Source organism: Hyperolius riggenbachi, chromosome 3 (genome assembly GCF_040937935.1).
Source record: "Hyperolius riggenbachi isolate aHypRig1 chromosome 3, aHypRig1.pri, whole genome shotgun sequence".
Taxonomy (NCBI): Eukaryota; Metazoa; Chordata; class Amphibia; order Anura; family Hyperoliidae; genus Hyperolius; species Hyperolius riggenbachi.
In genome coordinates, this window is record NC_090648.1 from 92,434,804 (window position 1) to 92,453,237 (window position 18,434).

The 18,434-nt window shown below is 44.1% G+C and overlaps 1 protein-coding gene across 4 annotated transcripts in view; it reads left to right on the forward strand.

Annotated features, from left to right (window-relative positions):
- Nucleotides 1-18,434, forward strand: part of LOC137561049 (phospholipase DDHD2-like) — a 59,296-nt gene that overhangs the window by 12,139 nt on the left and 28,723 nt on the right. For all 4 annotated transcript variants that reach the window (XM_068272270.1, XM_068272271.1, XM_068272272.1 and 1 more), the window contains exons 3-8: nucleotides 536-625; nucleotides 1,626-1,746; nucleotides 6,487-6,576; nucleotides 10,192-10,333; nucleotides 11,462-11,670; nucleotides 15,788-15,858. In XM_068272270.1, the coding sequence (XP_068128371.1) occupies nucleotides 536-625; nucleotides 1,626-1,746; nucleotides 6,487-6,576; nucleotides 10,192-10,333; nucleotides 11,462-11,670; nucleotides 15,788-15,858 (723 nt within the window). The remainder of the gene's footprint in view (nucleotides 1-535; nucleotides 626-1,625; nucleotides 1,747-6,486; nucleotides 6,577-10,191; nucleotides 10,334-11,461; nucleotides 11,671-15,787; nucleotides 15,859-18,434) is intronic.

Below are 18,434 nucleotides of genomic sequence, written 5' to 3' on the forward strand. Positions count from 1 at the left end.
GTTACCACTACTCCGAATTATGTTTTGCGATACATGAAGGACTTGCTGAAACTGCACCACACCTCTCACAACCTCAGATCAGCAGGATCTATAAACCTGGTCACTCTCAGAGTGCACCTCATAACCTTTGGAGCCAAAGCTTTCTGTCATGCTGCCCCTACCCTTAGGAATTTTCTACCACACTCAGTAAAGACAGCCTCATCCCTGGAGCTATTCAAATACATGCTGAAAAGCCACCTGTTTAGCCTGACATTTGCAGACTTATAGAATTTTCCCTCTGCACCACAATTTACCAATCAATTACTGGTCTGAGCCATGCTTATGAACGTTGAGTCCTGTGGGAGAAAAGTGCTTTGCAAATGTTATTTGTTGTTGTTGATATTACACATATTCCAGGCTTGTGTGCAGCTTCTTTACCTGAGAACCTCCCAAGCAAAAGTTCTGGTGCCAATCTGACATACATATAGCTCCTCAGTAGGGCCGATTCTATAGATAATCTTTCTCTAAATATCAATCTACCTGTGTGTTCCTGCAGGAGGCTTATATGATAGCAGTGACCCTGAATGAGTGGGAGAAAAGGCTGGAATACCCTCCCTCGGACCTCATTGTTCTGCACAGCCCAGAGGTAATATCATGAGAAGTCTATGCATGAGATGACTGCTGGTGACATTGGGATTGGAGATTGCAAACTATACAGCTTGGCTTGTGGGAATAGTTTGTGTTGGTTGATTGCAATTCACCAGGTTCATCTTTGTTCCGTCTGAAAAAATGTGGGATGAATCTCCATATTAACGGAGAAAATTCTAATAAATGATCCAATAAGAAATTATTTAACTTACCTATCCTGTTGCTCTTAGTGTTCAGTGCCATCATTTAAAGTGGACCCAAATTAAAAATACAAGATTTCAAAAATTAAATTTATTTTCTAAATTATAATAATAAATAGCAGCCTTTTTTCAGCTGCATGATGACAAATATAAAATATTTTACATTTATTGGAGGAACCCCTCCCTTCCTTTCAAATTGTCGGGACAGAATCCGGCAAACTGGTGGAGTAGGTGGTGTCCGGCAATGGAGAAATTGCTAATGGCTGCCCCCAGTATAATCCTAGTTATGAAAAGAGAAGGGTGAAAATCATGCACTGAAATGCTCATAGGTTTGAAGGAGTGTTTATTTATCTTTGTATGTGTCAGAGTAGTGCAACTCAATATTTTTAATTAAAAAAATGTTTGGTTTGGGTCCGCTTTAAGATTGATATGGCCTAGCTCCTGGCGGCTTTCTGGCATCTTTCATTGAACAAATCCCGGCGTGTCATCTGGCCCGTACCGGATCACATGACATGCCGGGAGCCGTGCACGGACGCCGGAAAGCCGACAGGAGATACAGGAAGGCTAGAAGACGGTGCAGGAGGCTCGGTGAGTATTTTATTCTCTGCAACTTCCCCAAACCCCCAAAACACAGTCCCTGTTATCCCCTCATTAGTTGAGAGTTTTGGTTGCCTGGGTTCCGGATAACGGGGACTTTTCTGTATTTTGTCTTGGTAGATGCTACATATATCTTTCGGTTTAAGCTGTCATACTTGTGCTATCATGTGAACTTCCTAATTTCCTCTGATGTATTTACAGCTCATGGTGCACTACAAGCCATCAAGAGTCCCCGTGGAGTGGGGGGATGTACCAAGTGAGCAGGGCCACGCCAACACAGTGAAGAGAGGGGTGGAAAATATCGCTGCAGAAATACCTCGAGGTAATGCAAAATTGTGGAAATATAGGCAAGCAGCCTGATGCTCCTTGCCAGCAGTAAACATTAGAGATGGCCCAAACTGTTCGCCGGCGAGCAATATTTTGCCAACATCCTCTGTTCGCATTTGCAGCGAACAGTGAACATTTGGCATGTTCGATTTGCCCCCTATACATTATCAGTGAGCTAAACTTTGGCCCCTTACCTCACAGTCAGCAGACACGACACATGGCAGCCAATCAGCTAGCACCCCCTCTTGGACCCCCCAGCCCCCTATCAAAAAGCAGTTGCAGCGGCCATATTGGATCCATTCTCTGCTGGCTGCTGACTGTTAGTGAGAGCAGGGTCAGACTTGCTGCAGATAGGTAGGGAAAGCATTAGCTAGGCCTGTGTTCTTGTACAATAGGAGACCATTGTGTTAGCCCTCAAAAGGACTGGGGGGGGGGGGGGTCACTTGCTGACACCCCCCCCCCCAGTCCTTTTGAGGGCTAACACAATGGTCTCCTATTTTTTTTTTTTGCGTGTGACACTCCACAGCCCACTGACACCCAGAGCTGTGTGCACACTACTGCTGTTGCCTCATTACTTTGCAAGCACAGAACCACTTTAGTGCATTATTATTTAATTGTATTCTGATAGTACTATTGCATTTCTCTGTTTGTGACACTTCACAGCCCACTGACACCCAGAGCTGTGCATAGTGTGATTTCTGCCCTTTAGAGATTAAAACCCGACTTTGCGCCAACTCCGTGATTTTTGGTGGGACTTTTGGCATGGATCCCCCTCCGGCATGCCACAGTCCAGGTGTTAGACCCCTTGAAACAACTTTTTCATCACTTTTGTGGACAGAAACAGTCTTTGTAGGTTGTTCAAATTTGCCGGCCCATTGAAGTCTTTGGCGGTTCGCCAGATTCGCCTGCTCGCGAACATTTGCGGAAGTTCACATTCGCCGTTTGTAAACAGAAAATTCTATGTTCGCGACATCTCTAGTAGACTTGTCACCACCTGTGATAAATCTCAGAAAATAAATCAGGGTGAGGAAGGAACACTGACTAAATGATTTATTCAAGAATATTGTAAAATAAATAAAGTGTTATTTTCAGTATGGTTCCTTCATGTAAGGCAGATGGGTAGTGAAAAATTAGATTTAGTTTCACAGCAAACCTGACGTAAACCGATGAGATAATTAATTAATTAATATAGACCTAATCCTAAATAAGACTTTCCTGGAACCCCAGAGCCTTATTTTGTATTTAAAAGTTAAAATCTATATTAACACTTTTTTACGGTCTAATTAGTTAAGCTATAGTTCAACTGCAGGGAAACTGCCTATTAGGAACTATACCTTTGTTTTCGTGCTGTTAGCAGCTAATGGTTAACTTTCTCTGTTAATTCGCCAGCCACCAGTAGGTGGCTCAGATGTTTGCTGTTGTTCCTGATCTCGCCTGTGGATGGCGCATAGAGTCACGTGTATGGACTCTCTTCCACCAGCAGAGGCTGCCACCCTTCTGCTACATGTGCAATCTATTGCAGGTAGCCATAGAACATAGAAGAACTGCTCTGGCTTGCAGCAAGTGCCAGAACTTCAATACCCTTGTCCTGAGGAGCTGCCTGGCCTCTTCTGTCTATTGCTCTCTGTGATCTGGTCATTGATCACAGAAGATATCACTGTTCTCTAATCTGTTGTATCTGAACTTGGCTTGTTTGACTACGATTATTGTCTGCTGATTTGGTCCTGCGGTTTTTGTATATAGACCCGGTATATTATTGTTCTGTATATATGTATATTAGCTAGTTAGATACCGGTAGATAGGTTGTGGTGTTTGGAGGTTATGATCGTGGTGTTTTGGGATATTTTGCTATATGTCTGCATTGCTGTGGTTACATCACTGGTGCACTTTATAAATGTGTGTTTAACCCTCTGGGGACCGTCTGCCTAACCCCCCTTAAGGACCAGGGCATTTTACATACGGAGGGGGTGGGGGTAGGGGAGGGGGCGTTTGGGGGGTCAGGCAGCCAGATACCCAGTACAGATAGTGTCCCCATTGGTGTCTCCAGTATAGCCAGTAGTCCCCCCGCATAGCCAGCAGCCTTTACTCACCTTCCTGGGTCCTGCAATGAGCAGCTCTAGCCCCCTCTGCTCTGGCCGGCATCCCTGCTCGCACTGATGATGTCATCAACCCGTGACCCAACACTTTTGTCAGAGCGAGCAGAGATGCCGGCCAGAGCGGAGGCATGCGTCGATCGCCGGGGAATGTCAGAAAGGTGAGTCCCGTCTTCTGGATCCTCTAACCGTGGCTGCACAATAGTGATCACTACGTTCGGCCGGCAATCGTAGTGATCATGTGATCAGGAGCCAATCTCGATGGCTCCTGATCACTGAGTTGAGATGTCATTTGTCATGTGAGAGCTTAATCTCCCCTCTCGAGTGCGCACGATCGCATCGGGAGTGGAAGCAGCAGGTAGCGTAAATCCTACGCTGCATCAGAGTTAGACAGCCACAAGTGTGGTGTAGGAATTACTATCAGTGGTCCGCAGGAGGTTAAACATATGCAAATTCTGTCTTGTGTTTCTCTGCCATTGTGGTGTTCACTAACCAAACCCATTTGTAACAGTAGGCCAGAACTTACTTTTACTTCCTCCGCTGGTGGAAGAGTCCATACACGTGGCTCTTTGCGCCACCCGCAGACCAGATCAGGAACAACAACAAACATCAAAGACACCTGCTGGTAGCTCGTGAAATAACAGAGAGAGTCGAACGTTTGCTGCCAACAGCAGAAAAAAATAAAAAACACTGACAGGGAAACTTCCTGAAATCCTTCTGTCTTATTTTGTTTCTAAAAACTAAAAATCTAAGTTTTAAGTTTGTATAGTTTCAGTTGAATGATGACCATTTGTTGTTTTTACTGCTCCAGTTCTTAAGTATTAACCTTTTTATCTGTTATCTACACTTAGAAGTGTTCCTCTACCATACAGTAGTTTTATACCTTCTAAGTAGTTCTCAGTGAGAGGTACACTACCGTCTGTATCCGACTTTCGGAGAAAGTCCTGGATTCTTAACCCTTAGGGCTCGTTTCCACTGTTACGGTGTGGAATCGCCTGGATTCCATCGCTGATGAAATCGCATGCGGATGCGATTCCGCATGCATTTTTTGCCGTAAGGGTATATGCGATTTTAACCATGTCACTACCTGTGTGAATTTACATTGGTACCTATGTGAATTCGCATGCAAATTCGCGGCAAAAAACGCATGGGTAAAACGCATGCGATTTCCCTATTGAATACATTGTGTGCGATTCGCCTGCATTCCACACGCAGGCGAATACTGCAGGGTGTTCCGTGCAGATTTTCTCCACACAATAAAACGCTCCCGCAGACGCATAAGTGGAAACAGGCCCATTCACTTATATTGTCTATGCGAATCCGCATACGCAAGACGCATGCGGATTCGCGATAGTGGAAACGGGGCGTTATAGCCAGAAAAAAAAATAGGAACACAGTCTAGTTCTATGTTGGCTGGGGACTGTACATGCAGACATTTATCTTATCATGGTACATATCTTTAATTGAACTTTCCTGCAGTAAAACCTTATCTCAAGCTGCCACTCACTGTTTCTCTGTTTAAATGCTTCAGAAAACAAGTTTTTATCTCTTCCTGTACTGGAAAACAACACGGGACACCAGGTCAAATGGTTTGGAGAAATGGGGGGGAGTAGCCATAAACTACCACCTGTCCTTGTGCCCACTGCTGCCCCCATTCTCCTCTCTGCCCCTCGTAGCTCAACTAAAAGCTCCCCGGGATCCTCTTCCGGTCAGCCGGAACTTACTGCGCAGACGCCGGTGTTGTGTCTGATTACGCTGCCTGTTGATTTGCGCTGCCCCGCATGCGCAGTAGGAGACTGTGCGGCCACAGTTCCTATTGAATGATGCTGCTGGTGGTAAAATAGTAAATATCTCCGCTCCCACACCTCTTACACTCCCCAAATTTTAAGGGTAGGGAGGGAACCCATAGAACAACCTTTATGCCAAATTGCAGCCCCCGAGACCCACTGGTTCCCGAGATAGGTTTCTCTAATCTATTTCCTGAACCAGCGGGGCTGCAATTTGGCATAGAGGTCGTTCGGGGGATCCTCTCCCTACCCTGAAAATTTGGTGAGTGTATGATGTGTGGAAGCGGAGATATTTATTATTTTACCACCAGCAGCATAACTAACTTCACACTGAGCATGCGTGCTACTCAGTGTGGAAGGGAGCTTCCGGGCAGCGCAATCAGACATTACACCAGCTGAGATGCATCCTACAGTGTGCAACCGTGGCGGGAAGTCCACTACCTATGTGTATGACATCACTGCGTCATGCACATGACGTCATACACATGCGCAGTGCGCCTTTGGCCACTGGCACCAGCTGTAGGACGCGCAGCCTGGCCGGCGCCTGTGCAGTAAGTCCCAACCCGGCCGGCCGGAAGAGGATCCCAGGGGGCTTTTAGGTGAGCTACGGGGGGCAGAAAGGAGAATGGGGGGAGCGGTGGGCATAAGGACAGGACAGGTAGTAGTATATGTCTGCTCCCCCCCCCCCCCCCATTTCTCCAAACCATTTGAGCTCTGGTATCCTTTAAGCTAGTGCAGTGCCATGTATAGATGACCACTACAGGGAGATGCTGAAAGCTGTGAAGGCATACGGTGTCTCTCTCTAGCATTTAACATTTCTACACTTTAATTTGATCGTTTACTTTTGTCTTTCAGGGGAGTCAGAGCAGATTGATCACTTGGTATTTATGGTTCATGGTATCGGGCCAGTTAGTGATGCGCTCTTTAGAAGCGTTGTACAGTGTGGTAAGTTACACCATTTAAAGTAACCCCTTAGTGAATCAGTGACTTCCTAACTACTTCAGTAGTGTTGTCTAGGTTACGATTGGGGCTCTCTTGAGCTCTGGTGAATGACCACAGGACTCTACTACTTACTGATCAGTATCTCCCTACCCTCTCCCCCTTGTGGAAAGCAATGGTGTTATCAGGAGGGGTGTGGCAATGGAAAGGAAAGGAAAGAATTTGGCACAGGAGGAAAGATGTGTGACTGAGAGGAAGTTTGCATGACTCGGCCTTCAAACAAGAAGTCCAGCCAGACATTGGCACTTACTGCCAAGATTTCTGGAGAGGGCCTTTCACACTAGAGGCTGCGGTAGAAAAGGCTGAAAGTCAGCCTTTTGCTTAACGCCAATACATAGCGTTTTCAAAGCGTTTTCAAAGCCTTTTGAAAGAGTTTTACAGCCCATATGAAAACGTCCTTTTTTTTTTCTTCTATAAAAGTAAGTGAACAAGATAGCTGTAAAACGCTTTGAAAAGGCTTTGAAAACGCTGAAGTTGGCGTTTTCCATTGACTATCATTGAAACGCCAACAGCCAACTTCGGCTGTTAACAGCCCTGAAAAAGCTCCTGGGAGCGTTGAAACGCAACGCTCCAAAACGCCGAGTTAGATGTGAAAGGTAAAATGAAAGTCTATGGACTTTCTTTTACCTAGCAAAACGCCAACTTCGGCCGTGGCGTTAAAACGCCAAAAAATCCCTCTGGTGTGAAAGGGCCCAAAAGTCCCCTACTGAAAAAAGCACAGCAGAATTCAATTTTGAGTTTCTCAAGTCTAGACCAGGCATGGGCAAACTTGGCCCTCCAGCTGTTAAGGAACTACAAGTCCCACAATGCATTGCAGGAGTCTGACAGCCACAGTCATGACTCATGAAAGCAAATGCATTGTGGGACTTGTAGTTCCGTAACAGTTGGAGGGCCGAGTTTGCCCATGCCTGGTCTAGACCCACCAGAAAAAAAGTTGGTGGCTCTGGTTCTTCATCTCATATGGGAACTGTAACATCCACAGTTACAGCCATCTGTAAATTTATTGGAAGTTTGTAAAAATGATCCCCTTTTTATGTTCTGTCCATGGAAAAAAAATGCTGCCTGTCATTATCACACCTCCCCCTTCCCAGCACTAAAACTGTGACACTATAACCAGAGCAGGATCATCCACCAGGAGACCTAGGCAGTGCTTGGGGCCTAGTGGATATCAAAGGGCCCACCAGCCACCTTCTCTGATCTCTCTCCACTTCAGCTTACCAAAAGGACCACAAAGGGGAGCCATGTCTACTACCTTGCCTAGGGCCCCATTATATCTTAATCCACCTCTGACTATAATGAGGAGTATCATAATGGGGCCACTATAAATGGGAGCACTAGGGAAAAACCCAAAAATATATATACTGTGTATATGTTTTTTTTGCGTACACTTATACATAGAAATGGTATTGGATGCTGATATTATTTATTACTGTATGCATCTGCAACATGAATTAGCTAGAGGTGCATTGTTGACAAGTGTCTCTGGATGTGCATCCGAATTTTGAGGGCAGGAAATTTATAAATAGCGGCTTTAGTGAGATAAATAGCAGGTGTCGGGGTGCAAAGTAAAATATGGCTACAAATAGCAGGTAGCACTGGTTAAGGGTAGGAGAGTGAGGGGTGGGGAGGTTAGGGTTAAAGTGGACCCAAACTAAAAATACAAGATTTCACAAATAAAATCTATTTTCTAAATTATAATAATAAATAGCAGCCTTTTTTCAGCTGCATGATGACAAATATAAAATATTTTACATTTATTGGAGAAACCCCTCTCTTCCTATCATATTGCCGGCAAATAATCCGGCAAACTGGTGGAGTAGATGGTGTCCAGCAATGGAGGAATTGCTAATGGCTGCCACCTGTATAACCCTAGTTATAAATAGAGAAGGGTGAAAAGCATGCACTGAAATGCTCATAGGCTTAAAGGAGTGTTTATTTATATTTGTATGTGTCAGAGTGGTGCAACTAAATATTTTGAATTAAAAAAATGTTTGGTTTGGGTCCGCTTTAAGGGGGGCAAGACGGTTGAGGTTAGGCATGGGGGCGGTTGAGGTTAGCCATGGGGGGTGGTTAAGGTTAGGCATGGTGGGGGGTGGTTAAGGTTAGCCGTGGGAGGGTTCTATTATCAGCTATTCAAGTGTGGCCAAATTTCCCCGTGCCATTTTGCTCAGGATGTTTCTTCTTGCTTTTTTGGAGAAAAAATGTGTACTCTGCGAATGCTATTTTCCTGATCGTTGTGTTGATTCTCTGTCTTAATGACTTTATGAATGACTGACTGGGAACAAATATGTAGATCAGGTGTTCGGACATAGCTGGCTGCATGCTAGTTCCGGGTATGTGGCTAAAAAACGCGTACATCAAAAAAGGGCGTCGGGAAAAAAGGGCGCGTGGTGTAAACGATAAACAGTATTATCGTTTATTGAAATATTGTGTAGAATTTCGTTTAGAAATAGTGTTTTAAGAATTTATAAATCACTAAATAATGTGTATGAGATCGGCAATTCTTAAAACGTTAATCTTCCCCATTTGTAAACTGAAACTTATATTTACGTTTGTTAAAACCCTCCCTGTACCTATCCCTAACCCCTAGACCCCCTGTTGGTGCCTAAACCTAAGACCCCCCTGTTGGTGCCTAAACCTAAGACCCCCCTGTTGGTGCCTAAACCTAAGACCACCCAGTTGGTGCCTAAACCTAAGACCCCCCTGTTGGTGCCTAAACCTAAGACCCCCCTGTTGGTGCCTAAACCTAAGACCCCCCTGTTGGTGCCTAAACCTAAGACCCCCCTGTTGGTGCCTAAACCTAAGACCCCCCAGTTGGTGCCTAAACCTAAGACCCCCCTGTTGGTGCCTAAACTTAAGACCCCCCAGTTGGTGCCTAAACCTAAGACCCCCCTGTTGGTGCCTAAACCTAAGACCCCCCTGTTGGTGCCTAAACCTAAGACCCCCCTGTTGGTGCCTAAACCTAAGACCCCCTATGGATAATAATGTTTTACAGACATTAATAAATAAAAAATGTAAATAAAAAAATGTAATTAATTTTTTGGGGTGAATAATAATGTTTTAGAAATGTTTTAGAAATAGTGATTTAGTATCTTTATAAACGTTATTCGTCACGGGCTCATTTTGTAAAGTTAAATCATCACAAACATAGTTATAAATCCTTAAAAATCTCCGGGCGCCGTTTGTTAAAACGTTAATAATCTCCGGCGCCTTTTTTCCCTGTTCGGCGCCCGGTAAACGATATTTATAATGGGAGTGAATGGGGCGCCCTTTTTGTCCACTTGTCTCATGCGCCCAAATCTCCTGCTTCCCTAAAAAACTACTAATGTCAAAGCATCACCAAGGTACCCACTACCAGGTAATTAAAACTAAACATGGCAGACGCCAAGCTGTCAGGGTTTTTTTTGTATTTTGGCAACCAATCATTCTGTGTTTCTCTTGTAATGGGCTTTAAAAATGACAACAAGGAATCTAAGGATTATGGGTAGTTTTTTCACTCATGCCAGGAGGAGGAGCTTTGTTTAAGTTTGTAACTGTGGCTTATCTCCATCTCTTTGTCAGTGAATGATTTCCGGCTTATTTCTCTGAATTTTTTGCACACCCACTTTAAGAAGGCCCAGAAAAATCAGCACATTGGCCGTGTGGAGTTCCTGCCTGTGACCTGGCACAACGCCCTCCATGATGGCTCCAAAGGAGTAGACAAGTATGTCTGTAACTGTCTGTAATACCATTGGTGTTGTTTCCCTCCAGTCTGGACCTAGTCCGTCTATAGTGTACCCCTCAGTGATAAGGAATTACAGTCATAAAACATTTTCCTGGAAGGGAACATCTTCTGACTGCATGTCAATAATTCATATATTTTAGATTTTGGGACACTGAAAAACTCTATCAGTCTAATGAAACGGTACAACATGTTTTAGCTTATACACAAAAAAATAAAATAAAACTGTGACATTCTAAAAAAAGGGGGCCAGTTTTAGGAGTAGGAGAATAGATACAATTATTTATCCCATTGTTTTTTTTTCACGTTGGATTATTATTATTATTAGATTTATATAGCGCCAACATATTACGCAGCGCTGTACAATAAATAAGTTCACTTATAACGTCTTAAATGGGCCCATTTCACTAATGAAATACATGTACTTTATTGATCTTAGCCCCATTTATAATAATACTGGCATGTCACCCGCAGTATACACATATACTGGCAACCCTGCTGATCCTCTGCCTCTAATACTTTTAGCCATAGACCCTGAACACGCATGCAGCAGATCAGGTGTTTCTGACATTATTGTCAGATCTGACAAGATTAGCTGCATGCTTGTTTCAGGTGAGTGATTCAGACACTCACTACTGCAGCCAAATAGCTCAGCAGGACTGTTAGGCAACTGGTATTCTTTAACCTCCCTGGCGGTAATCCCGAGCTATGCTCAGGCTAGCTGCCGGGAGCTCTATGCAGAGTGTAGCGCACAGCGAGCATTTTACTCACCTTCTGGTGGATCCAGACGTCGGTAATCGTTTCCCTTACTGTCCTCCGAGGCTCTGAATCACTCTGGTGAGATCGCCGTCTTTGATCTCACCACAGAGTTACAGCGTCACCCAGAGGATGGAGGTAGAATTGCAGCACAGGTGCCCAGGGAGGTGAGAGAGTGCTGGGGCTGCTGCAGAGACTCTGGCGGCATAATTTTTCCTGATTTTAGGGTCTGAAACGTTTTAAAAAGACCCTAAAATCTGGAAATAATCATACCGCCAGGGGGGTTAAAAGGAAATAAATATGGTAGCATCCGTATCCCTCTCATTTTAATGCATGTTTTTTTTTCTTTCTTAGAGAGATTGAAAGGATTACACTCCCCAGCATCAGTCGCCTACGGCAGTTCAACAATGACACGATTCTGGACCTGTTCTTCTATAATAGTCCAACGTACTGCCAGCTTATTGTGGACACAGTGTGTGGGGAGATGAATCGCCTGTATGGGCTATTTCTGCAGCGTAACCCCTCCTTCACAGGGCGTGTCTCAGTGACCGGACACAGCCTTGGTATGTTTCAATCTGTGCTTGTAGGTGATTCCTGATGTGATAATCGCTTATCGATGACTGATCTGTTTCTTATGCATCTTGGGACTGAATACCATCCAGTAAGATGAGTACTGGTGGTTGGACCTCTTCACCTCCCGAGTCCCCCCACTTCACCACGGACAGGGGCAAACCCAGGATTTTCAAAGGGGGGATTCCAAAAAGGTCTCCCTCAGCCACGCACCATAAAGTATAATAATACGGTAGGACATTATGCTGGGTACAAACAATGCAATTTTCTGTCCTACTGACAGGATCTGACAATTATTTCATAAATGTCCGATCTGCTCCCGGTCGACAACGGGATCGATCAAGAGCAGTTTGGATACAGATAATAATGAGGACAGCCGACATTGCTTATGAAGGGGAAAGTGAAGCCTTCAAACAGAAGGGCACAGGGCTGTGCTCATACCTGACTCTGTTAAGTTCCCCAGAGCTGCTCCATGCTCTGTACACACACTGCTGCTCCATGCTCTGTACGCACGCTGCTACTCTATGCTCTGTACACAAGTTGCTGCTCCATGCTCTGTACACCTGCTGCTGCCCCATGCTCTGTACACCTGCTGCTGCCCCATGCTCTGTACACCCGCTGCTGCTCCATGCTCTGTACACGCGCTGCTGCTCCATGCTCTGTACACACACTGTTGCTTAATGCTCTGTACACCCGCTGCTGCCCCATGCTCTGTACACCTGCTGCTCCATGCTCTGTACACACACTGCTGCTCCATGCTCTGTACACACGCTGCTGCTCTATGCTCTGCACACATGGTGCTGCTCCATGCTCTGTACACATGCTGCTGCTCCATGCTCTATACACATGCTGCTACTCCATGCTCTGTACACACGCTGCTGCTCCATGCTCTGTACACACGCTGCTGCTCCATGCTCTGTACACACACTGCTGCTCAATGCTCTGTACACACACTGCTGCTTAATGCTCTGTACACACGCTGCTGCTCTATCCAAAGTCAACTGTAGCAGGGAAAGAAAGGGGGCAGTGCTGTGGGCTGCAGGATACCTGCAGATATTCTGGTGTCTCAACCTGTTCCTGTCCCCAGACACTGCACTGGCCCTGGTCTGAGGGGGGATTCTGGGCAACTGTAATCCCCCCCCCCCCTCCCATGTTTGCCTATGACGGAAATGTTATAGATATGTTGTGCATACAACTCATTCATTTCACAAAGTACTCATTGCTATGTTGGAATCTGCCTGCCAACCAAAAAGTCTTCTTCAGGTGCAAGTAGACATTATTACTACTGGGCAGCAGGGTGGTGTAGTGGTTAGCACTCTGGCCTTGCAGTGCTGGGTCCCTGGTGTCTGTATTGGTTTCCTCCAGACACTTGGTTTAACTCCCACTTCCCAAAATCATACAGATGAGTTAATTGGCTTCCCCATAAATTGGCTCAAGACTACAATACACACCAGGGTCGGGCCGAGGCAGAGGCGAGAGAGACTCCAGCCCCAGGGCACAGTGTAGGAGTGAGAGCACAACTTACTCAATTATCATTCCCCTTTTGTGTTTGAAGTAAAGAGAAATAAGAAGAGGGGATACATGACAGTGACTGCAAGCCAGATAACTAGAGATTAAGTTGTTAGGGAGGGGTTGGGGGCCCTGGGGCGCATCTTAGTCTAATAGCAATCAGTGTGTGACGGCTGCAGTGGGAGGGATGAGGGGGCACACTTTGGTTATCTCAGCCTTGGGTGCTGGAGGACCTTGTCCCGGCTCTGATACACACACATGCTATACGACACATACATAGACATATGACTATGGTAGGGATTAGGTTGTGAGCCCATCTGAGGGACAGTTAAAGTAGATCCGAGGTGAACTTTTACTCATTGCATAATTGTGTTCCTTTCCTATTGTTTATAGGGCATTCCTCAAGCCAAATACTTTTTTGTTTTTGTTTTAATACTCTAATTCCCTATAAACTAAATAAATCACACCCACAGGTTTTCAGAGAGCCTTGGCAGTAGCAAGGGCTCATGGGAGCTCAATCTGGGCAGGAGGAGGAGGAGGAGGTGTTACTAGCCATTGATTTCAGAGGCAGAGGGGAGGAGGGGGGATTAGGTTTTTTTCACAGGCTGAGTGCTCAAGATACAGATAAGCCTGCCTCTGTGTAATGTTTACAAAAAACATGGCTGCTGTCATTGTATCACAGGAAGAAATAATCATTTTCTGTTATAGCTGTTTGCAGCTAGATTTGCTGTGTAAACTTTAGATAAGATATATATATAGACAAGTTACTTGTTATAGTTAGTCTTTCATCTCGGATCCGCTTTAAGTGACAAGACTATATACTCTGTACAGCGCTGCGAAAGGTGCTGGTGCTATATAAATACTAAATAATTATTATTATTATTATTTATGTATAAAGCTCCAACATATTCTGTGGCGCTGAACAAAGTTGGGAAAACAAACATGGGGCACATAATAATACCGACAATAGTTTACACTTAATATAGACACTGGAACAAAATTCAGGATTGGTAATTACAGTGACATATTTAACATGCTGAATAAAATGTACAACAGATTGTAAGATACAAAATGAATAACACATTTCAAGACGCAAAAGGGTGAGAGAGACCTGCCTTTGCAAGCTTACAGTATAATCTAAAGGAATGAGGGGCGACAAGAGGTGGGGAAGTATGCAGTATTCATACAGGCAGTGTGTTTTTAGGTTAGTAAGGAGTACAACTCGGAAGAGGTGGAAGAAGGAATGGCCTAAGTTAGAGCATGTGCTTGTCAGAAAAAGTGAATTTTGAGGGAGCGTTAAAGATTTCAAAGACTGGAGAGTGACAGATGTGCTGTGGAAGGGCATTCCAGAGGAAGGGTGAGGCACGTGAGAAGTCTTGTATATGTGAATGCCAGGAGGTAATTCTAGAGGAGGATAAAAGAAGCTTGTGTGCAGATCTGAGATTGCAGTTGGGTTAATATCTGGAAACTAGTGAGGAGATGAACGGGGAGAGAGAGATTGTGGAGAGCTTTGTAGGTTAGGGTTAAGAGTTTGGAATGGATTCTTTCGCTAATTGGCAGCCAATGAAGAGTTTGGCAGAGAGGAGCAGCAGAGGAAGAACAAGAAGAAAGATGAATGAGTGAAGCAGCAGAGTTCAGTACAGATTGGAGACATCTCTCCTTTTCCTGTCCGTGCTAAAAGGATGAGTCATCAGTTAGGCTACGTTCATACTGGTGCCTTGCACCGGACAATATAATCACATTGCTAACTAGGGAAGGTCAATGATATGCAAATAATTTCGAGTTGATGCAGCATTATGCAAATTTGTATGATAATTTATGCAGCTTATAAATGAATCAATCAAATCCTGCTGAGGTAAAATTCGACCAGCTGATTTCTTGTCGATAAAGTAATTTTGTGAGGTATTTTAGATGTCAGGATGGAGCTTTTTGAATTATTTATGCAGGAGTTTAATTGTATCCAGTGGAGAGCTCATCAGAGGAAAAAGATGTCAGTCATGGCTACTCATATCTTTAGACCTCGTATGGTAATAAGACCTAATTACCGAATGCTTAGACCAGGTCTAAAAACAGGTCTAAAACATTCGGTAATTTTTAGTGAATTCCCTTTTGATGTGACTGATTGCCGGTTTACACCAAACCATAAGTAGATTAAAACCATCAGTAGACTAGTCTAAACTGCTTAGTGAATTGAGACCATTGTGTACTGTATACAGACAGAAATAATAAAATCTCTCTCTAGCTGGGACAAGGCATCTGCCAGAGGCTCCTACCCCACAATAGGTGCAATGGAATCACAGACAAAACCTCAGTGCTAATGGAAGCCAATCTGGATACTTGTGTCCAAACAGAAGTAATTTCCTCATTCTGGTAAATTCGATTTAGTTGCTACAGCCTTATAACGCTACCCTTTGAATGTGAACTGAAGTCAGCCGTGAACTGACTAGAGCAGAAACTGTCAAACATCATGGTTGAATTGTCACTTTGAGCAGATCACAGCTTCACTGCAGAGGGTTTTCAGCAGTCTAGTAAACCTTTGTGTTACAATTCCTACATGTGAAATGTTTATATGAACAATATTATGCTGTTTCCTTCTCACAGGATCTCTGATCCTATTCGATCTACTAACTAACCAGACAGATGCCTCATCCAGAAACCAAGAAAGGCTGGAGGTATGTACTGTATTCTCAGCCTTTATTCAGCTTTTTACCCCAGTATAGGCTCCAGTCAGTGGGGCTCGTCCTTTTCTATCATGCTTTATTATCGTGAAATTAATCTGTTCATTGACTTGGGTGTTGTTCATTGAAGGGTAACTATAATTTTCACTCTTTCTATTGGCTTGCTACTGATACAAAAGAAAATAGAATTCTTTGATTTACATACAGTACATCTGCACTTCTTGTCTGCACCTGTACTTTCTTGTACAGCTAATATTATACTAGCTATGATAGTGTCTGCTTAAAGCAGCAGCCATATTATGCCAGGAAAAAAAACATATATCAGTAGATAAATACTTGTTCTACTAACATAACATATGTATTGTACTGTCCACGTTTTGATTTCAGTGAATTTTATACTGAAAATAAAGAGAACACTGTGTCAGGCATTTTCCATCTTTACTGCCTCTGACTGAATCCAATCCTGATGTAATTTCCCCCTTACTCTTTTTTTTCTCCTAGAAACTACACTGTCATATCTAGCTTACTTTGTAAACACATGTGAGCACAGCATGAATCATATTTCATCAGCTTCTGCAGGAGTGAGGTGTAGTTCCCATCTCAGCCTCCTGTCACACTGAACTGCCCTCAGCCAATCAGTGAGGAGCAGGAATGTGGGAGGGGAGATTACAAGCTTCCCTCTCCCCAGCAATGTACCAGAAAGAAGCCAGGCTGACTGAGATTATAACATTTATGATTATATTGGAATGCTTGCAATGTAGACTGCATGCAGACTACATAATAAACAAAAGTACAGTGGGTACATTTGATTTTGTGGCTTCAATACTTCCTCGACCGGGAACTAGTTCAGAAACTCTGAGGCAATTTTCACATCCGATAGTATTCTCAGATTCCTTCACCGGCACCAAACAATTCCCTGCTGAGATCCTTGTGTGATATCCTCTAGCTCTGCAATTATTACATACGGTAATAAGTGTAGTATCAGCAGGGCAAGGGTTGAAGTGCAGAAAATACTCCATACTACTGCTGTATGCAAAGTGACTTGGCCTAATTCTTACATGTCCCTTAAAAAGTAAAACAAAGAGTTCAGTGTATTTAAATTTCTATACATTGGCTTATTCTAACATTCCTGAAGAACTTTAAGGTTATCCGGTAGATATGATGTAATCTATTGGTCTTGCTTGGATCTTTCAGGCTGACATAGCGTTTAAATCCTGCTTTTTCTGCAGGCGCGTTTGCGTTTGAGTAATACGTTTTGTAATGCGATTTGCGTTTCGCAGTTGCGATTCGCAAGTGCATCTTTTGTGCGTTTCTATGCGTTTTGCCTGCGTTTTAATGCGTTTGCGGTTCACTAATGAAAAACGCATATGCATTTTGTATGCGTGTTTTTTGTTAATCTATGCAAATCACTAGGAAGTGGAAACACATCAGAGAGCTTTACTCTTTAAATAAAAAAAGCAGTAAAAAACTCATTAAAAACGCAACGCATATGCGTCACCATAGACTTTCATTATGTGCGTTTTGGAAGCCAGCCTGCATATTATGCAACACTGCAAGCGTTTGCAGAACGCTTACTGTAAAATGCAAGTGCAACGCTGGTCCTTCTGTGTCCCATAGACTAACATTGCTGCATAAAATGCAGCGTTTCCCACTCCGCAAGCGTTTCTTCCATGTGTGCATCCAGCCTCATCCATTTACCTTCTCCCATCTCTAAAAAGATCTGAGTACTCCCATAGCTGCCGTTACCAGCAGACTGTACAGCCCATACAACAGTGCCATGGTTACTGCCTGCTTTCCCTGCCTCTGCCCTTTCCAGTTTCCGCTATTGGGTATCTCAGCAATATACACAATCTATGCAATCTGTTATGCGCATGTAATTCCTATCAGTGCCAGAGAGAAAGCACTGAAGATTTCCCAGAAAACCAATGCGCTATTTGTAAAACCGCTGTGGTACTTCTCTAAATGTGGGTGTGCTTTCCACCTAGAGAAAAGCGGGAGGCAGAATCGTGGGAGACAGAGGCTAAATAAATATGCTGCATCCTGCATAATATTATATGCACAACCAAGGTAGAGAATATTTATCTGGACCTTTGGTTTCCTTTAAGTTAGTCTTAATTTTTTTTTTAACTACTATATTTCGGCATTGATAGAGAGTTTATGGTGTGGCTGTGGTATAAGGTATAGTACAGTATTAATTAGGGCTACTTTTAATAGTAGCTCTCAAGCAGCCTGAAAGCACATTTATCTGGCATTTACCGATCCCCATAGGTGGCAGATACAGTTAAGGTGCATACACACGCACTACGGAAGCCAACAACGGGTCTGTCAGACCCTACCGCTGGGCGGACTTTCAGCTGACAGTAGTGCGTGTGTACGCACTGTTGGTGGACTGATAAGGCTGTTCCTGAACGATCCGAGCGGATCGTTCAGGAACAGCTTTATCAGTCTGCCGACAGTGCGTACACACGCACTACTGTCGGCTGAAAGTCCGCCCAGCGGTAGGGTCTGACAGACCCGTTGTTGGCTTCCATAGTGCGTGTGTATGCACCTTAACTGAGATTCTGCTGTCC